The sequence below is a fragment of the Mirounga angustirostris genome, unplaced genomic scaffold (assembly GCF_029215605.1).
Source record: "Mirounga angustirostris isolate CCGP_5_RB_7025 unplaced genomic scaffold, mMirAng1.0.hap1 SCAF_11, whole genome shotgun sequence".
Classification (NCBI taxonomy): Eukaryota; Metazoa; Chordata; class Mammalia; order Carnivora; family Phocidae; genus Mirounga; species Mirounga angustirostris.
Genome location: NW_026991719.1, coordinates 80923783 through 80944983, shown reverse-complemented (window position 1 = coordinate 80944983; position 21201 = coordinate 80923783). Strand labels below are relative to the sequence as shown.

At 41.5% G+C, this 21201-nt stretch overlaps 1 protein-coding gene and 1 non-coding gene across 2 annotated transcripts in view; one reads left to right on the top strand and one right to left on the bottom strand.

The window, feature by feature from the left end:
- TRMT2B (tRNA methyltransferase 2 homolog B) overlaps window positions 1–20962 on the top strand; it is a 44195-nt gene extending 23233 nt beyond the window's left edge. The window contains 7 exon segments of the mRNA XM_064574342.1: window positions 7461–7607; window positions 10444–10538; window positions 11068–11282; window positions 11642–11743; window positions 12542–12661; window positions 13126–13225; window positions 19776–20962. Coding sequence (XP_064430412.1) covers window positions 7461–7607; window positions 10444–10538; window positions 11068–11282; window positions 11642–11743; window positions 12542–12661; window positions 13126–13225; window positions 19776–19902 — 906 coding nt within the window. The 3' untranslated portion in view covers window positions 19903–20962.
- On the bottom strand, window positions 2375–2478 carry LOC123851456 (U6 spliceosomal RNA). The gene has a single exon (XR_006792605.1). It is a non-coding gene; the product is annotated as a U6 spliceosomal RNA (small nuclear RNA).
- Window positions 20963–21201: the final 239 nt, after the last annotated feature.

Here is a 21201-nt window from a genome sequence, read left to right as displayed (position 1 = left end):
GCTATTCTGTTCCATTGACCTATGTGTCTGTGTTTGTGCCAGTACCATACTGTCTTGATGATTACAGCTTTGTAATAGAGCTTGAAGTCCGGAATTTTGATGCTGCCAGCTTTGCTTTTCTTTTTCAACATTCCTCTGGCTATTCGGGGTTTTTTCTGGTTCCATACAAATTTTAGGATTATTTGTTCCATTTCTTTGAAAAAAGTTGATGGTACTTTGATAGGGATTGCATTGAATGTGTAGATTGCTCTAGGTAGCATAGACATTTAAATAGTATTTGTTCTTCTAATCCATGAGCATGGAATGTTTTTCCATTTCTTTGTGTCTTCGTCAATTTCTTTCATAATTGTTCTATAGTTTTTTGAGTACAGATCCTTTACCTCTTTGGTTAGGTTTATTCCTAGGTATTTTATGGTTTTGTGGACAATTGTAAATGGGATCGATTCCTTGATTTCTCTTTCTTCTTTCTCATTATTAGTGTATAGAAATGCAACTGATTTCTGTGCCTTGATTTTATATCCTGCCACGTTGTTGAATTCCTGTATGAGTTCTAGCAGTTTTGGGATGGAGTCTTTTGGGTTTTCCACACAGAGTATCATGTCATCTGCCAAGAGTGAGAGTTTAACTTCTTTGCTGATTCGGATGCCTTTTATTTCTTTTGTTGTCTGAGGCTAGGACTTCTAGTACTATGTTGAATAGCAGTGGTGAGAGTGGACATCCCTGCCGTGTTCCTGACCTTAGGGGAAAAGCTCTCAGGTTTTCCCCATTGAGAATGATATTTGCTGTGGGCTTTTTGTTTATGGCTTTTATGATATCGAGGTATGTTCCCTCTATCCCTACATGCTGGAGAGTTTTAATCAAGAAAGATGCTGTATTTTGTCAATGCTTTTTCTGCATCTTTTGAGAGGATCATATGGTTCTTGTCCTTTCTTTTATTAATGTGGTGTATCACCTTGATTGATTTGTGGATGTTGAATCACACTTGCATCCCAGGAATAAATCCCACTTGGTCCTGATGAATAATCCTTTTACTGTACTGTTGGATCCTCTTTGCTGGTATCTTGGTGATAATTTTGGTATCCATGTTCATCAGGGATGTTGGTCTGCAATTCTACTTTTTGGTGGGGTCTTTGGTTTTGGGATCAAGGTAATGCTGGCCCCATAGAAAGAGTTTGGAAGTTTTCCTTCCCTTTCTATTTTTTGAAACTGCTTCAAAAGAATAGGTATTAATTCTTCTTTAAATGTTTGGTAGAATTCCCCTGGGAAGCCACCGGGTCCTGGACTCTGGTTTGTTGGGAGTTTTTTGATTGCCGCTTCAATTTCCTTGCTGGTTATGTGCCTTTTCAGGTTTTCTATTTCTTCCCGTTTCAGTTTTGGTAGTTTATATGTTTCTAGGAATGCATTCATTTCTTCCAGATTGCCTAATTTGTTGGCATATAGTTGCTCATAATATGTTCTTAAGATTGTATTTCTTCAGTGTTGGTTGTGATCTCTCCTCTTTCATTCATGATTTTATTTATTTGGGTCCTTTCTCTTTTCTTTTTGATAAGTCTGGCCAGGGGTTTATTGATCTTATCAGTTCTTTCAAAGAACTAGCTTACAGTTTCATTGATCTGTTCTACTGGTTTTTTTTGTTTTTTGTTTTTTTTTTTTGGTTTCTAGTTCATTGATTTCTGCTCTGATCTTTATTGCTTCTCTTCTGCTGGATTTAGGCTTTATTTGCTGTTCTTTTTCTAGCTCCTTTAGGTGTAAGGTTAGCTTGCATATTTGAGATCTTTCTTGTTTCTTGAGAAAGGCTTATATTGCTATGCTCTTCCCTCGAAGGACCGCCTTTGCTGCATCCCAAAGGTTTTGGACAGTTGTGTTTTCATTTTCACGTTTCCATGAATTAAAAAAAAAAATCTTTAATTTCCTGGTTGACCCATTCATTCTTTAGTAGGATGCTCTTTAGCCTCCATGTATTTGAATTCTTTCTAAATTTTGTCTTGTGATTGAGTTCCAGTTTCAAAGCATTGTGGTTTGAAAATATGCAGGGAATGTGAGGAAACACATTCTTGTAAGACACTGCATCTGCCAGCATCTTGATCTTGGACTTCCCAGCCTCCAGAACTGTGAGACATACATTTCTCTTATTTATAAGTCACCCAGTTTGCGGTATTTTTGTTATAGGGGCCCAGCCAGATTAAAGCAAGTGCCATAGGAAAAGTACAGCAGGATCAGGAGGATAAGAAATTCTAGGGTTGGAGGAAGCCTAGGTTGTAATTTTGTTATTGTTGTTCTAGAACTTAAGTAAGTTTATTTAGAGAAGAGGTAGGGAGTTAAATCATGATTCTATAAGTAACAGATTTTGTCAGTGTTTATCCTTTGAGATGATAAAAATATGGAATGTTTCATGAATTTGTGTGTCCTTCTTGCACAGGGGCCATGCTAATCTCAGTATTATTTCAATTTTAGTATAGGTGCTCCCAAAGTGAGCATGGGTTATAATTTTAAAAGGGGTCAAGGTAGGCTTCCAGAAGAAGACAGTATTTGAATAAAGTAGTGGCTCTCAACTGGGGGGCAGTTTTGCCTTGCACAGGACATTTGGCAATATCTGGAGACATTTTTGGTTGTTATCACTGAGGGATGATTGGGCAGTGCTACTGGCGTCTAGTGTGGGTAGAGGCCAGAGATGCTGTCAAATGTCCCCCAGCACATGGGACAGCTCCCCACAACAAAGAATTAGCCCCAAATGGCAGCAGTGCTGAGGATGAGAAACCTTGCATTTAAAACTTAGAGGCTTTGAGGGGGTCGGCTATGTAGAGGTCTGAGGGTGGAGCTTTCTAGGAAAAGAGAAAGCCCATCCTAAGATGGGAACGTGACAGGCTTTTTAGAGGAACTGAAAATAGGCCCAGAAGTGTCAGACATGGGGTAGGATGGTTAATAGGAGCAAGATTATGTAGTGCGTTGGAGGTCATTGTAGGGACTTTGGCTTTTATTCTGAGCCATTGGAGGTTTTGATGGGCAGGATGTGTCATGATATGATTTGTGTTTCACAGAATCACTCTGGCTGTTGTGTTGTGTATGGATTATTGGAGGACAGGATAGAAACAAGGAGAGACCAGTTGGGAGGCTGTTGCAGTAATCCAAGTGAGAGTTGATATAGAGCAGTGACAGTACTGGTGGAGATGGATGTATGTTGAATTGCATAACAAGGTCATCATTGGTGACCTTCACATGAACCATTCTGGTGGAGTGGTGGGGACCTGATTCTAGTGCGTGAATAGAAGGAGAGGAGTGGAAGGCAGTGAATATATATGGTTCTTTTGAGTTTTTCTACAAGGAGGAGCAGTGAAATATAACAGTGGCTGGTAGGAATAGTGGGGTCAGGAAGTTCCCTTTCTTTGTTAAAGGTGGGAGAGTAAGAGCTTGCTTATATGTTTATGGGAATGTTCTAGTAGTGAGGTAGGAAAATGATGGTGCAGGAGAAAGAGAAGGGAGAATTGGTGGAGTAATGAGCTTAAATCAGCTTGTGTCTTTTTTATTCCTTTATTTCATTTTAGTAGGATTTCTTTTAGAGAGAGAGTACGTGCACACATACATGCAGGGGCAGGGAGGGGCCAAGGGAAAGGGAGAGAGAGAATCTTAAATAGGCTCCAGGCCCAGCGCGGAGCCCAATGCGGTGCTGACCTCACGACCCTGAGATCATGACCTGAGCCAAAATCAAAAGTTGGACGCTTAACCAACCGGGCCACCCAGGGGCCCCCATTTTAGTAGGATTTTTATAAGGAATATTCTGTTATTTTAACTAGAAGCCCCTTTCGCTCATCATAGTTAGGCCTTGCTATATAGGAATAAGAGTTTCAGTCTCCATTTTATAAATGAAGAAACCAAGGTCTCAGTTCATACAGTGGCAGAGCTGTATTTCATATCTATTTACCATTATCTTTCGGGTTGGACTCAGTTTTTCAATTTCCTATCCTTCCGGGACCCCAGTGATCTTTGAATCTTGCTTCCAGAAAACGTTGCTTTCCAACCAGCCAGTAACCAACAGTTGAACCGGTGTTTTTTATTAAAATCACCAACCTCAAAATTTGAAAAATATGTTCAGTGTAGTTAAGCATATCTTATATTGCATGTTTATGACAGTACAGCAAAAGTGATTAAGTGCAGCCGTAGTTGATTTTACCCTCTCAGGCAGCACTTTTTTTTGGTATAACTTCTCCTTCCATGCATCATTTGGGGGTTTGTTTGAAAATACAGTGGAACTAGAACACACGTATTACAAAAATGAAAGGAGCTAGTAAATCAGACAGTGTGTCCTGTTGTGCTAGCCACTGGTTTGTGTTTGAAAAGTTTAGCTTTAAGGATTTTTGCTATCCCAGCTACTAAATCAGGATTGCATCTGACTTGTACTCACAAGGAGGAAATGAAGCATCCAACTAAGCCATGGTGTAGTTGGTACCTGGTTATATGAAGGAATATAGAAATGATGGGTGTATATCAGGAAGTTAAAAATAAGAGTGGAATCATAGCAACCTAGTGCTGTATTAGGAGTTGCTTCCAGGAGGAATTCATAAAAATAGAAGATTATTGTACTTCATAGTGTACATAGAATAAATTAAGACTCTACATAGAAACACCTTTCCTGTTCATTCAGTCATACTTTATTTCAATAATAATTATTGAGCACCTACTATGTGGCAGACTAAGGATATAACTCTAAGCCTTCATGGAGCTTAGTGTTTGGAAAATACAATGGATAATATTCCTCTGTGAGGTTGCAGGGCAGGGATCCTCTTTCTTATATCACTGCATTAGTTTGCTAGAGCTGCCATAATAAAATACCACAGACTGGGCAGCTTAAACAACAGAAATTTATTTCCTCAAAGTCTGGAGGCTGGAAGTCTAAGATTAGGGTGTCAGCAGGTTTGGTTTCTTCTGGGCTTCTCACTTTGCCTTGCAGATGGCCACTTTCTCACTATGTCTTTACATAGTCTTCTCTCTGTGCACATCTGCATCCCTGGTGTCTTTGTGTGTGTCCAAATTTCCCCTTCTTATAGGGATAACAGTCATATTAGATTAGGGTCCATCCTAACTACCTCATTTTAACTTAATCACCTCTTTAAAGGCCCTATTTCCAAATACAGTCACATTCTGAGGTGCTGGAGGTTAGGACTTCAACATACAAGTTTTAGGGGACACAATTTAGCCCATAACCCTCTACCCGTTGGACCCCCAAAATTCATATTCTCCTTACATGCAAAGTACATTCACCCCTTCATAATAGCCCCCAGTTTTTTAAGCTCTACACCCAACATGGGGCTTGAACTCATGACCCCAAGATCAAGAGTCACATGCCAGCCAGGCGCCCCCAACAGCCCCCAAATTTTTTAAGTTTTGTTTTTTTTTTTAAAGATTTCACTCATTTGCCAAAGATAGAGCAGGAGTGAGAGAGAGTGAGCACGCAAGCAGGGGGAACAACAGGCAGAGGGAGAAGCAGGCTCCCTGCTGAGCAAGGAGCCCAATGAGGGACCAATCCCAGGACCCCAGGATCACAGCCAAGCTGAAGGCAGACGCCCAACCAACTGAGCCACCCAGGCGTCCCCAGCCCCTAATTTTAAACCCATTTCAGCATCGACCCTAAATCCCAAGCCTTATCTGAATATCATCTAAATCAAATGTGGATGAGACTCAAGGCATAATTCATCCTAAGGCAAAAATCTTCAAGGGCACCTGGGTGGCTCAGTGGGTTAAGTGTCTGCCTTCGGCTCAGGTCATGATCTCAGGGTCCTGGGATCGAGCCCCTTGTAGGGCTGCCTGCTCCGTGGGGAGCCTGCTTCTCCTTCTCCCTCTGCCCCTCCCCCTGCTCAGGCTCACACTCTCTCTCTCTGAAATAAATAAAATCTTTAAAAACAAATCTTCAGCTGTGAACCTGTGAAACCATTACAAGTTATCTGCTTCCAAAGTACAATGGTGGGACAGACAATAGGGTGAACATTCCCATTCCAAAAGGGAGCAATTGGAAAGAGGAGAGGTATCATAGGTTCCAAGCAAGTTTGAAACCTAGCAGGGCAAATTCCATTAGATTTTAAGGCTCAAGAATTACCCTCTTTGGCTTGATGCTCTGTCCTTTGGCCCAATCGTGTGTTCATGCTTCAGGCCCTGGACATTGGCAGTCTGGCCCACTGAAACTGAGGATACAACCTTGCCCCCCTGGGGCCTGTCCCCTCTGGGCCAATAGTGGGAGCAGCCGTCCTGCTGATCTCTGAATTGCCTTGGGGTCATTCTTCTCTTTTCTTGAAGGATAACACCTGTTGGCAGTCAGATAGGTCTATTGTCCTGTCCTGTGGAATCCCAGAAGTCTGATAGCCTTCCTTCATTATATCTTGTCTCTGTCCCCTTTAGTCAAAGCTGGCGGTGTTTCTGTTGATAAAACTTCATCTCTATTCCTGGCTTCTGCTGAGATGGCTGATTGGATCTATGAGACACACCTGTAATCACTTTATCAAAGGATTGTCCAGCCAGACCTCGGTTTTGCCTCCTGAACATGCTTTCATATTATATGGATAGTCTGAGATTTTTCCAAACCTTCAAGTTCCGGTTCCTTTTTGCTTAACAATTCGTTCTTCAGTGTATCTTTCTCCTCTCCATACATTTTACTATAAGCAGCAAGCAGAAACCAGGCCACACCTTCAACACTGCTTAGAAATCTCCTTAGCTAAATATGCAGGTTCAGCACTTAGAATTTTTACCTTCCACCCAACACTAGGACACCATTCGTCCAAGTTCTTTTTTGCTTTATAACAATCAACTTTTGTCTAGTTCCCAACAGCATGCTCATTTCTTTCTGAGATCTCACCAGAATCACCTCTAATATCCATATTCCTGCTCATAGTCTCTTTAAGGCAATCTAGGCTTTTTCTAGCCTGCGCCTCAAAACGCTTCCAGTCTTTACCCATTCCCAGTTTTAAAGCCACTTCCGTATTTTTAGGTATTTGTTACAGCAGCATGCCACTTCTTGGTACCAAAATCTGTATCTGTCTACTAGGTACATAACAAAGTACCGCAGACTGCGTGGCTTAAACAACAGAAATGTATTTTCTCACAGTTCTGAAGGCTAGACGTCCTAGATAGATGTTGGCAAGTTTGGTTTCTTTGAGGCCTGCCTCCTTGGCTTGTAGGTGGCCATCTTCTGTGTCTTCACATGATCTTTCCTCTGTTTGGGCATCCCTGGTGTCTCTGTGTGTGTCCCAATTTTCTCTTTCTTAAAAGGACAGCAATCAGGGGCCTCATTTTAATTTAATCACCTCTTTAAAGACCTTATCTCCACATATGGTCACATTCTGAGGTACTGGGGGTAAGGCTTCAACATATGCATGGGGCTGGATGCAATTTAGCCCATAACAATCACTCCGCATGAATAATCAGCTGTGAAACTTGTTAGATTTGTCTGCATAACAATACTGTTTTCTTCCTAGTACTATGAAGTATTCCTTCCACAGTACCCAGTGGAGCCCTGCCTTCTGTTCCATGAAGGTGGGTACTGGCGTGAGCTCATAGTCCGCACGAATAGCCAAGGGCACACAATGGCCATCATCACTTTCCAAACCCAGGAATTAAGACAGGTGAGACTCACAGAATGATAAGGGGCGGCGTCCGTAGCAGCTCTTGTTTTCACTATCCTGCAGTTGGTTTTGGAAGTTTCAGGGCAGATAGCAGAAATTACACATCCACAGAATATTTGTATGGGTTGGGAAGAGGGGTCGAGGTTGAGGAGGAGATAGCGAGGTACTCTAACCACGCTGCTGGCATAATCAAATCACAGAGACTGAGGTGAGGTTACCAAGTTAATTATCATGTGAGGACTCCCAAGTATTTTCACAAGAACTTGGCCCGTGGAAGTTGGTAGGTACTCTACTGACTCTAAAAGCCGATTCAATAGAGAGGAGAATATAGTCAGAATTTCATAACTCAAATAATACTTTACATTTGTAATTCACTTAGGGCTTTGAAACATTCCCATGTTAAAATATTCCTGTACTTGGGGCGCCTGGGTGGCTCAGTTGGTTAGGCGACTGCCTTCGGCTCAGGTCATGATCTCGGGGTCCTGGCATCGAGCCCCACATCAGGCTCCCTGCTCGGCGGGAGGCCTGCTTCTCTCTCTCCCACTCCCCCTGCTTGTGTTCTCTCTCTCACTGTCTCTGTCTCTGTCAAATAAATAAATAAAATCTTTAAAAAATATATATATATTCCTGTACTTAATGTGATCATCTCAACCCACCTGTAAAGTAGGTGAGAGAAGGAAAAATATTGTCATCCTCATTTCAGATGAGCAAATAGAGGCACAGAAATACCCAAGGTGAAGAGCCAGTAAATAGCCAAGCTAGGGCTTGAACCCACGTCATTGATTCTAACCTTTTTTTTTGTAATTTAAAAAAATTGAGTATAATTGACACACAATTCCTGTGGCCTTTTATTTTTATGTATGTATGTAGGTATTTAAACAGATATAACTATTAATATCAAAGTAGATTCTTTAAAGATTTTATTTATTTATTTGACAGAGCGAGACACAGTGAGAGAGGGAACACAAGCAGGGGGAGTGGGAGAGGGAGAAGCAGGCTTCCCGCGGAGCAGGGAGCCCGATGCGGGGCTCGATCCCAGGACCCTGGGATCATGACCTGAGCTGAAGGCAGATGCTTAACAACTGAGCCACCCAGGCGCCTCTCGAAGTAGATTCTAAGGTAGCAGGTATTACTAGACATAAAAGAGAAGACTTAATAAAGGTAGAAGGTTCAATTTAAAAGGAAAATACAACAATTTAAAATTACGTACACCTAATAACTGACAGAACTACAGGAAAATACACAATGCTAACTTTAATGGGAGATGCAGTAAATAATGGTGAGCACAGATAATGATAAAATACATTAGTAAGTTTAATCTACATATGTAAAAAAACCCCATTTATTTATTTATTTATTTATTTTAATTCCAGTGTAGTTAACATACAGAGTTATATTAGGCCAGGTATACAATATAGTGATTCAACAATTCTATACATCACACGGTGCTCATCATGACAAGTGCACTCCTTAATCCCCATCACCTACTTCACCCATCTCCCCACCCACCTCCCCTCTGGTAACCATCAGATTGTTCTCTGTAGTTAAGAGTCTGTTTCTTGGTTTGTATCTCTCTTTTTTTCCCTTGTTCATTTGCTTTGTTTCTTAAATGCCACATATGAGTGAAATCATATGGTATTTGTCTTTCTCTGACTGACTTATTTCACTTAGCATTTATACTGCCTAGCTCCATCCATGTTGTTGCAAATGGCAAGATTTCATTCTTTTTTATGGATGAATAGTATCCCACTGTATATATATACCACCTCTTCTTTTATCCATTCATCTGTTGATGGACACTTGGGCTGCTTCCATAATTTGGCTATTGTAAATAATGCTGCTATAAACATCAGGATGCATGTATCCCTTTGAATTAGTGTTCTTGAATTTAAAGAAATGGGCAGAAGACATGAACAGACTGTCTCCAAAGAAGACATACAGATGGCTAGCAGACACATGAAAAAATGCTCAACATACTCATCATCAGGGAAGTGCAAGTGAAAACCACAATGCGATATCACCTCACACCTGTTGGAATGGCTAAAATCAAAAATACAAGAAACAACAAGTGTTGGCGAGGATGTGGAGAAAAGGGAACCCTTCTGCACTGTTGGTAAGAATACACTGGTATGGCCAGTGTGGAAAACAGTATGGAGGGTCCTCAAAAAGTTAAAAATAGAACTACCCTATGATCCAGTAATCGAACTACTGGGTATTTATCCCCAAAATACAGTTCTTGGCCTTTTAACTCTAGAGCTCTAGCATAGTTTATTGTGATCTGTCCTGTGTCAAGCTAATGTTTAGGCTCTCTGCAGTGATGTAAGAATTTTAAAATGTTCTGAATTCAAAGAAAGAATTTAGTTACCCTGATCATTCCCTCCCATGCCCTCTTTCTTTTCTTTGAGGACTCATATCTTTGAGGTGGTATTTGAGTGGGTGGTTGGGATATTTGAAGTGGAGAGGCATAAAGGGAGTTGAAAAGTTATTGCTTTTCATAATGAGGCAAAAACTTAGTTTAGTTCCTTGTTTACAATAGGAATAACTCTCACTTTCTTTAGAAGACTATTAAGGAGGCTCAAATTGGAGAAAGCACCATGTCTACTGTATAGGATTTGTCAAAAGCTGATAAGCAAAGCAATGCTTCTGCTGAGATGTGTAAATAGTGTATTTTTTGTCATGTAGAACATTGCTTTATGTTAAGTGTTATTTATAATAGGATTTGAGAAAGGTGCCTTCTTGTCTGACTATTGCAAGGCTGATTATTATTGTAGAGCTTGGAGAGAAAATTTGTCAGAGATGAGTCTGTGCTTGACTCCTGATTTTGTGATCTGGGTAGGAGGACCTCAATGTTCAGAAGGAGGCTGTCAAGAAGTTTTTCACCACTGGGCCAGGAGCAGTCTGTGACTTGTCATCACTTTACTTCCAGGAAAGGTAAACCTGGGGTAGCCAAGACAGCAAGCAGGGTGGCTTGCCATATTCTGAGCTGTGGCTTTGCTGAGGCAGGGCTGCTGACTGTGGGGGAACTGGGTTAAGTGATAGTGGCCCCTGTACACCAGCCAGGTCCCGGAACCCAGGCCAAATTTAGATGAGAGGGTGTCTGCATATACCTCCATCCCCCGAGAGGGAATTCTTCCAGACCTTTCAGGGCCATGCCGTGGGGGCCGTGTCTCCTGGCTGAGATGCTGCCCACTCCCCCCTGCCCCCCGCAAACCAGTAGAGATGGAATGGTCTGCTATTCCAAACTGCTTTTTTAAAAATTCTTTTCCAGGGGCACCTGGGTGGCTCAGTTGGTTAAGAGTCTGCCTTCGGCTCAGGTCATGCTCCCAGGGTCCTGGGATCGAGCCCCGCGTTGGGCTCTCTGCTCAGCGGGGAGTCTGCTTCTCCCCCTCCCTCTGCCCCCTGCTTGTGCTCTGTCTCTCAAATGAATACATAAAACCTTTAAAAAAAAATTATTTTCCAGCACTATGATGCGTTGCAGCCATCAGCAGTCCCCCTATCAGCTCCTATTTGGGGAACCCCACCTCTTTGAAGATCTCCTGGGCTTGAAGATCTGCATCTCTCCAGATGCCTTTTTCCAGATCAACACTGCTGGTGCAGAGGTGCTATATCGGACAGTGCGGGAGCTGAGCGGAGTGAACTCTAACACCATCCTCCTTGACATCTGCCGTGGAACTGGCAAGTGGCGGCCCAGGGCAGAATCTACATGCTACTTAGCTTCCATCTACCCAGCACCCAGGGCTCAAGTGGGGAGGCGATGGTGGGTGGTGCAGGCATACCATCATTGGTTTAAAATCTTAAAATAGGGACGCCTGGGTGGCTTAGTCGGTTAAGCCTCTGCCGTCAGCTCAGGTCATGATCCCAGGGTCCTGGGATCGAGCCCCACATCGGGCTCTCTGCTCAGTGGAGAGCCTGCTTCTCCCTCTCCCTCTGCTGCTCCCCCTGCTTGTGCTCTCTCTCTCACAAATAAATAAATAAAATAAAATAAATAAAATAAACTCCTAAAATATCCTCCTCTTATCCTCTTCCTTCCTCAGGTGTGATTGGTGTCTCTCTGGCTCAGTATGCCTCGCAGGTCCTTGGGATTGAGTTGGTGGAACAGGCAGTAGAAGACGCCAGGCGGACTGCAGCCTTCAATGGTACACTGCTTGCATTCTGGAGAGAAATGAAGAGCTCCAGTTGCTTCTGTGCTCTGTAAAGCATTGTGTGGGAAAGGGCATCGACTATACCCATGACTGTGCAGAGGGAGGGAGGGTGTCTTGGAGTGATTGGAGTTGGGTCCTGATGGTTTTCTAAAAGAGGTCCCAATAGCTAATCTCCCCCCCCCTTTTTTTTCTATCCAGAAGAAGAGCCCGAGGCAGTGAACAGGCCTAGATGACAGGAAGAGAATTTGGCAAAACTTTGGATAATAAAGAAGAGGAGCCTTCTTGACATTAGACTCATGAGGCATTATAACATAATACAGTAGATTTCAAACAATTGTTAGCCACAAAACCTTTTCTTTGAACAAAATCATATGCCAGACTACGATATAGAAAGCAGATCTCCTTGTTCTCTCTACCCTACCTCCAGACAACTCTTGAGGCTCTGAAAATCTCTAATGTAGCAGAAAGAGCACTTGAGTAAAAGTCAAGGTTTTCTTCTTAGTATACAGGTACTTATGTGCTATGTGTCACTAAGTTTTAAAATAACATGTTCTAGTATCTCAAGCTGAAAGGCCTACTGAGATATTGCAAAGGAAAATGTGTTGGCAACAATGAGGCAGGTCCAAAAGCGTTTTTTTCCTTGTTATTTGGTGGTATGCCAGACCCAAAGGGAAGATGGCAGAGCCCTGGCTCCTGTACATTTCTGTAAAGCTGTAACTTTCCCTCCCTTGCCCCTTTCCTCACTGCTGGGCTTGAGTTTTGACTTCTGTCTTGGGGACCTCTCTTCTGCAGGCATCACCAACTGTGAATTTCACGCTGGTCGAGCAGAGAAGATTTTACCACAGCTACTAAAGTCAAAGGAAGATGGGCACTTCATTGTTGCTGTGGTGAACCCAGCCCGGGCGGGACTGCGTAAGAATGGATAGCTCTCCTGTTAACAGAACTAGTTGGGTGTTCTCATGATGTCCACCATCTTTAGTACCTTAATCCAATATGGTGCTAAGGGGGCTCCCAGTGGGCTGGCTCTGACCCTACTTCTCTATTCCTAACCAATCCTAGGTGCTAGCCAGTTGGTAGTTTCTGATAACCCAGACCATGATAACTTAATTATATTAATAGCGGGGCACCTGGGTGGCTGGCTCAGTTGGTTAAGCGTCTGCCTTTGGCTCAGGTCATGATCCTAGGGTCCTGGGATCGAGCCCCACATGGGGCTCCCTGTTCAGTGGGGTGCTAAACACACAGTGACACATAGCACTCTGCCCCTCCCCCCACTTGTGCGCTCTTTCTCTCTCTGTCTCTCTCTCGCTGTCTCTGTCTGAAATAAAATCTTTAAAACAAAAGTAATTATATTAATAGCAATGTGTTTCTTCCTTCAGACTATCAGGTGGTTCAAGCCATTTGAAACTGTAGGGCTATCTGCACACTGATTTTTGTTTCCTGCAAGCCCCATGGTGAAACCACAAGGAACATCATTGAGTGAGTCTTGACTTCTTTTTTTATCTTATTTTTTTAAAGATTTTATTTATTAAGAGAGAGAGCACGAGAAGTGGGGACAGATGGAGAGAGAGGAGAGGGAGAAGCAGACTCCCTGCTGAACAGGGAGCCTGATGTGGGGCTTGATTCCAGGACCCCAGGATCACGACCTGAGCCGAAGGCGGCCACTTAACCAACTGAGCCACCCAGGCACCCCAATTGACTTCTTTTTTAAATTATTTTTTCCTGATTATCAAAGTAATCTGTACTTACTGTACAGATTTAGAAAACAGAGTAATATAAAGAGACAGAAAAAAGTCATTATACTACTATCAGCAGTTAGTTATAGAGCCAGGTCTCGGGTAAGGCAAGTAAAGCAACTCACTTTGGGTGCAAAATTTAGTAAGAGGGTCCATAAAATCTCAGTAATTAAGATACATTTATAATGCATCATTTTCTAAAGATTTTATTTATTTATTTGAGAGAGAGAGAATGAGAGAGAGCACATGAGAGGGGGGAGGGTCAGAGGGAGAAGCAGACTCCCCGCCGAGCAGGGAGCCCGATGCGGGACTCGATCCCGGGACTCCAGGATCATGACCTGAGCCGAAGGCAGTCGCTCAACCAACTGAGCCACCCAGGCGCCCTTAATGCATCATTTTCAAAAATCAAAATTAGTCCCAAGAAAGCCATGGTAAAAAACACATTAAGATCTTTTTTTTAAAAGATTTTATTTATTTATTTGTGTGAGAGAGAGAGAGCCAGAGCGCACACAAGCAGAAGGGGCAGGCAGAGGGAGAAGCAGGCTCCCCGCTGAGCAAGGAACCTGATGCAGGACTCCATCCCAGGACCCTGGGATCATGACCTGAGCCGAAGGCAGCCACGCAACCAACTGAGCCACCCAGGCGTCCCACATTAAGATCTTTTTTAAAAAAAGCAAGATCCACTCCTGTGCTTGCTAAACCCTGTCTCACTCACCTTACTCTGATCCTGGTCCTGGTTCCAATAAAGCTTTATTTAAAAACAGGGAACCAGTCTGCAGGTTATTTCCAATTTGATTTTCTAAAATACTGCATTAAAATATTATTTGTTTGATTACTGAGTTTTTTGGCACCCTCTTAAATTTTGCACCCAAGGTGAATTCCTCTTTCTTCACTCCAGGTCTGGCCCTGGTCACTTCTTTTTGAATTTTGAAAAGTTTTCTTCCTTCTCTCTGTCTCTCTCTTCCTCCTCCTCTCCCTCTTTCCCTCCTTCCCTCCCTCCCTCTCCCTTTTACATAAGCAATACAATTTGCAATGTTTGAATAACATAGGTGGGTATGAAGTACAGGTGATATACCTGGATGAAATAAGTGAGAATTAAAAGTAAATGAATTGAGCTCTCAAGTCAGTGATCTAGAAAAGAATAATAAACCTTAGAGGAGACTGAAGGGAAAAATTAATAATGTTAGACAAAATCCAGAAATGAATGAATGAACTACCCAACAAAAAAAAACGTATAGACTTGACAAATAAGCAAGAAGATGTTATTAGAAGAAGAAAATAAAATAGATAAATAAATCTAATCAAGAATATAAAGGAATAAAACATAAAAATATAAAAAGTCTTAAATGAGAAAAAGCATAACTACAGCTATGAGGAAGTTTTTATTTATTTTATTTTATTTTTTTAAAGACTTTATTTATTTATTTGACAGAGACACAGCGAGATAGGGAACACGAGCAGGGGGAGTGGGAGAGGGAGAAGCAGGTTTCCCACTGAGCAGGGAGCCCGATGTGGGGCTCGATCCCAGGACCCTGAGATCATGACCTGAGCCGAAGGCAGACACTTAATGACTGAGCCACTCAGGCACCCCATGAGGAAGTTTTTAAAAATTATAAGAAAGTATTTTGTACAACTTGCTCACAATACATTTAAAAACCTAGATGGGCAATTTTCTGGGAAAATGAAAATGAGTAATATTAATTGCAGAGGATCTAGGTAAGCCTACACAGACCAATAACCATGGAAAAGAATGGAGAAAGTTGTCAAAGAGCTTCTTTTTTAAAAAAAAAAAGATTTTATTTATTTATTTGACAGAGAGGGACACAGTGAGAGAGGAAACACAAGCAGGGGGAGTGGGAGAGGGAGAAGCAGACTTCCCGCTGAGCAGGGAGCCCGATGCAGGGCTCGATCCCAGGACTCTGGGATCCTGACCTCAGCCGAAGGCAGACACCTAATGACTGAGCTACCCAGGTGCTGTGTCAAAGAGCTTCTACCCAAAATAAAAGCATGAGGCCCATGTGTTTTCACAGTCTTATTTCCTTGTCTATTCTTGCACATTTACCTCTTACAGTTGTCCTTTATTTTAATTTTTGTTTTACCGTTTAAAAATGTTTTTGAGTATATGATAAAAGTGGCACCTCACAGCAATGGGAAAAAGATGGACTGTTCAATAAATGGTGATGGACAACTGGGTAGCCAGGGTGAAAAAAAAGTTGGATCTGTATCTCACACTGTATATACCAGGATAAATTACAAAGGAGTCAGAGATTGAAATGTAAAAAGGGGAAACCATAAATGTACCCTAGGAAATCATAGAATTTCTTTATAATCCTGGAGTACAGAAGCCCTTTCTAACTATGAAAATTCAAAAGCCATATAGTAAAAGGTAGTTAAGTTTGCCGACATAAAAAATAACTTCTCCCTTTGTTACACCATACACAGAAATGAATTCAAAATGGATCATAGAACTAAATGTAAGAGTTGAAACAGGAATAAATCTTTGTGACCTTGGGTTAGGCAAAGCTTTCTTAGATATGACATCAAAAACCCAACCAACAACAATAACAACAAAAAATATATGTATCAAATATGTTTGTATGTATAATTGGACATCGTCAAAGTTAAAAAAACTTTTGTGCTGCAAATGATACTATCAAGAAATGAAAAGACAACTAATAGAATGGGAGAAAATATTTGCAAATCATTTATCTAATAAGGGACAGGTATCCAGAAGCCAGGCACAAAGGGCCTCATCTTGTATGATTCCATTTATAGGAAATGTCCGGACTAGGTAGATCTCAAAAGACAGAATAGATTTATGGTTGCCTAGGGCTGAGCATTGGAGGGTTGCAGAGAAGTGGGGAGTGAGGGCTAAGGAGGGTGTGATACCTTCTTGGGTTAATGAAAATATTCCAAAATTGATTGTTCTGATAGATGGACAATTCTGAGTATACTAAAAACCACTGAACAGTATAAATGAGTGAGCTATATGGTATGTGAATTATCTCTCAATAAAACCATTAAAAAAATCAATAACTTGCATGATAAAAAGCACCAAAATCAAAGATAGGAGACAATATACAAACTGGAAAAATATTTGTAGTTTATATCATAAAAGAGTTTTTTCCTTAATTTATAACAAACTCTTAGAGATTGATTTTAAAAAATGACATATCTGATGAAAGGTTAGTATCCGAAATGTATAAACAACTTATCTGGGATGCCTGGGTAGCTCAGTCAGTTGGGCGTCTGTCTTTGGCTCAGGTCACGATCCCAGGGTCCTGGGTTCAAGCCCCGCATTGGGCTCCCTGCTCAGTGGGGAGCCTGCTTCTCCCTCTCCCTCTGCCTGTTGCCTCCCCTGCTTGTGCTCACTCTCTCTCTCTCTGACAAATGGATAAATACAATATTTAAAGAAAAAACTTATCAAACTCCCCAAAAAACAAAAATCCAGTTAAGAAATGGGCAGAAGACATGAATAGACATTTTTTCAAAGAAGACATGCAGATGGCCAGCAGACACATGAAAAGATGCTTAACATCACTCATCAGCACGGAAATGCAAATCAAAACTGCAATGAGATATTACCTCACTCCTGTCAGAATGGCTAAAATTAACAACACAGGAAACAACAGATGTTGATGAGGATGCAGAGAAAGGGGAACCCTCTTACACTGTTGGTGGGAATGCAAGCTGGTGCAGCCACTCTGGAAAACATATGGAGGATTCCTCAAAAACTGAAAAATAAAACTATCCTGTGATCCAGCAATTGCACTACTACAAAAGTAGTGATTTGAAGGGACAAATGCACCATGATGTTTGTAGTAGCAATATCAACAATAGCCAAACTATGGAAAGAGCCCAAATGTCCATTGACTGATGAATGGATAAAGAAGTTCTGGTGTGTATATATATATGTGTATATATGTGTGTGTGTATATATGTGTGTGTATATATATATATGCCCTCACACACCCGGGAATATTACTCAGCCATCAAAAAGAATGAAATCTTGCCATTTGCAATGACATGGATGGAGCTAGAGTGTAGTACGCTAAGTGAAATTAGTCAGTTAGAAAAAGACAAATACCATATGATTGCACTCATATGTGGAATTTAAGAAATGAAACAGATGAGCATGGAGGGAACAAAGAGGCAAACCATAGAAGATACTCTTAACTATGGAGAACAAACTGAGGGTTGCTGGAGGGGAGGTGGGCAGGGAGATGGGTTAAATGGGTGCTGGGTATTAAAGAGGGCACTTATGATGAGCACTGAGTGTTGAATGTAAGTGATGCATTACTAAATTCTACTCCTGAAATTAATATTACACTATATGTTAACTAACTGGAATTTAAATAAAAGCTTGAAATAAAAAGAAAAAGCACAAAAGAAAAATGAACAGGAGAAAGAAAATATAAATGTGTTTATGAACCGTGAAAGGATGCTCAGTCTCTTCCATTATAAGTATGTGGTATGTCTCTTCAATTACTCTAGTCTTATATGATTCTCTAAAGCCATATATATATATGTGTGTGTGTATGTAATTTTTCTAATATAGGTCTTTCTTCTTAAGGTTAATATAAGATATAAAGTTTTTATTGCTATTATGAATGGGATCTTTTTCATTACTTTCTCTAAGTGGTTATTGCTAACCTTGTGTCCGGCTTCCTCATTCTTTTATTAGTTTTATTTGTTTTCTAGTTGATTCTCTTGCTTGGTAGCTGGCCATTTTCTTGGTAGCTGGCCATGTGACCACCATATCAAAACCGGTTTTGTCTCTCTCCTTCCAATACTTTCTTATTACACTGGATAAGAAAATGTTCCCTTATAGGGGTGCCTAGGTGGCTCAGTCAGTTAAGCGTCTGCCTTCGGCTCAGGTCATGATCTCAGGGTCCTGGGATTGAGCCCAGGCTCGATCGGGCTCCCTGCTCAGTGGGAAGCCTGCTTCTCCCTCTTACTTTCCCTCTGTATATGCTCTCTCTCTCTCTTCCCCTCTCTCTCTCAAATAAATAAATAAAATCTTAAAAAATTTTTTTTTAAAAATGTTCCATGGTAGAAGCAATAGTGAATATCTTGCCTTGTTCTGATTTCAGTGGGACAGTGCTATTTAAACTGTTGAGAGTCAGCCAGGGAAACAAGAACTCTTCTGCTTTGTTGGTTTGAGAGTAAATTGGTACAACCTTTTTTAGAACAGTTTAGTGGTACATGTCTTAGGGCCTTACAAACATATAAGCCCTTCACCTCAGCCACTCTACTAAACAACTAAAAATGTGTGCAAAGATATAACTATTAAGGATATTCATAGAGGGACTTTTTGAAATAGTAAAGTGTTAGAAACAGCTTAAATTTGCAATAGCAAGGGATTAGATAAATAAACTATGGTACACACGTTTAATGAAATACCATATAGCCAAATACCATATAGCCACAATACATAAATGTGAGGTAGACTGACATGTAGTGGACAGATGGATATGATCTCTGATGAACTGAAGAAACTAGTTGTAAAGCAGTATGTACAATATGTAGTGTGACTCCATTTTAAGAAGCCAATTTAAATACACATATTTAGAAAGATATATCCTGAGAAGTTAGCAGTGGTTCTCCTTGGTGAGTTTATAGGTGAATTTTTGTGCTTATTTTTGCTGGACTGCCTTTGAAATAAGTGAAATGAGTAATCTTTGAAAAATTTCAATAGAATAAGCCAGTAATATTTGTTAATTAATTACCTTTCATGTACAAATCATACAGAAACATATATGACTTAGGCTGCTTGCTCTATTCATTATTGAACTCTGTATCACAAACTGGGAACACAGTGATGAATAATAAACAGTTTTTGCCTCGTTTCCACCCTTGAAAAAATTATACTCCACTGAGGAAGATGGTTTAAAAAACCCAAGTAGTTACATTAAATATGGTAAATGGTGTTATAGAGAGAAACATAGGGGACTGTTGGAACACAGGGAAGGGCTTAATTTTTTTTGGGGGGGGGCTTAATTTTTTTTAAAGATTTTGTTCATTTATTTGACAGAGACAGAGAGAGAGAAAGAGGGAGAGAGCACACAAGCAGGGGGAGCAGCAGAGGGAGAGAGAGAAGCAGGCTGTCCGCTGAGCAGGGAGCCCGATGCGGGACTCGATCCCAGGACCCTGAGATCATGACCCGAGCCGAAGGCAGACGCCTAAGCAACTGAGCCACCCAGGTGCCCTGGAAGGGCTTAATTTTTAAGAAGTAGTGTTCCTATAGGTTCTCCTTGGTATCTAGGAACTAATATTATGATCTGTTTCTCCAGGCTGTGCTGTCCTCCAGACTCTGCTAAGAAGCTTGTTGGTGAGCCTTTTGTCCTGAGAAAAGCTGTGCCTGTGGATCTCTTCCCCCACACCCTACACTGTGAGCTGGTGCTCCTCTTCACTCGATAAGCCACCTCCTATGGGATGCAGGTTGTTTATTTTTTATTTTTTAAAGATTTTATTTACTTGAGGGAGAGCGAGTGAGCACAAGTGGGATCAGCAGCAGAGGGAGAGGGAGAAGCAGACTCCCCGCTGAGCAGGGAGCCCGATGCAGGGCTCGATCCCAGGACCCTGAGATCATGACCTGAGCCAAAGGCAGACGCTTAACCGACTGAGCCACCCAGGTGCCCCTGCAGGTTGTTTATTAAGGCTGGAATTTTAGTACCTTCCAGGTCTGGCATCTTGCTACATTGCAGTTCCTGAGAGCATTATTGGAGAAACCAACCTTTGGATCTCAAGCAGGAAGAATATACAGGTGCCCCTTGAACAACATGGGTTAGGGCTGCTGACCCCCCTACACAGTCGAAAATCTACCTGTAACTTCTGACTCCTCAAAAACTTAACTGCTATTAGCCTGCTGTTGACTGGAAGCCTTGCTGATAATAGAACCAGTGAATTAACACAGATTTTGTATGTCACATGTATTATATACTGTATTCTTACAAGAAAGGAAGCTAGAGAGAATAAAATGTTATTGAGAAAATACATTTGCTGTATGGTATTTATTGAAAAAAAATCTGTGTATAAGTCCGTCTGCACAGTTCAAACCTGTGTTGTTCAAGGGTCAACTATAGCAGGCCTTCTATCTGATACAGATTTATAACCTTAGTTTTCAGGTTCCCTTGCTCTCACAGATGTTGGCTTGGTTGTGGCCACTCCTCAGCCCTAGATCTAGACTGTTCTTTCCTATTGCTGTCAGCCTGTCATGGCTCCCTTGGTCCTAGTTCAGTCTAATCTCCTCTGTCTGACTGTGTGGTGTGGAGACAATATAACTAAGTTTTTCTCTGCAGCTGGTAATAATAACACATTGACTTGGGTCTCTGTATTTGCTGAGAGATTTTGGTAGATATGTCTGCATTCCTTAAGTGGCCAAGGATTAGAACTAGAAACAAATCTAGCTTTTTTTTTTTTTCAAGATTTTATTTATTTATTTGACAGAGAGAGAGAGAGTGAGAGAGGGAACACAAGCAGGGGGAGTAGGAGAGGGAGAAGCAGGCTTCCCGCCAAGCAGGGAGCCTGATGCGGAGCTCGATCCCAGGACCCCAGGATCATGACCTGAGCCGAAGGCAGACGCTTAACAACTGAGCCACCCAGGTACCCCACAAATCTAGCTTTTTTAATAAAAAGCAGCGTAAACTATAATGTGATTGCAGGGTGACTGCGTGATCTCAGAGCTTCATCCCTTTGGGTTTTCTAGGCTTTGAAGTT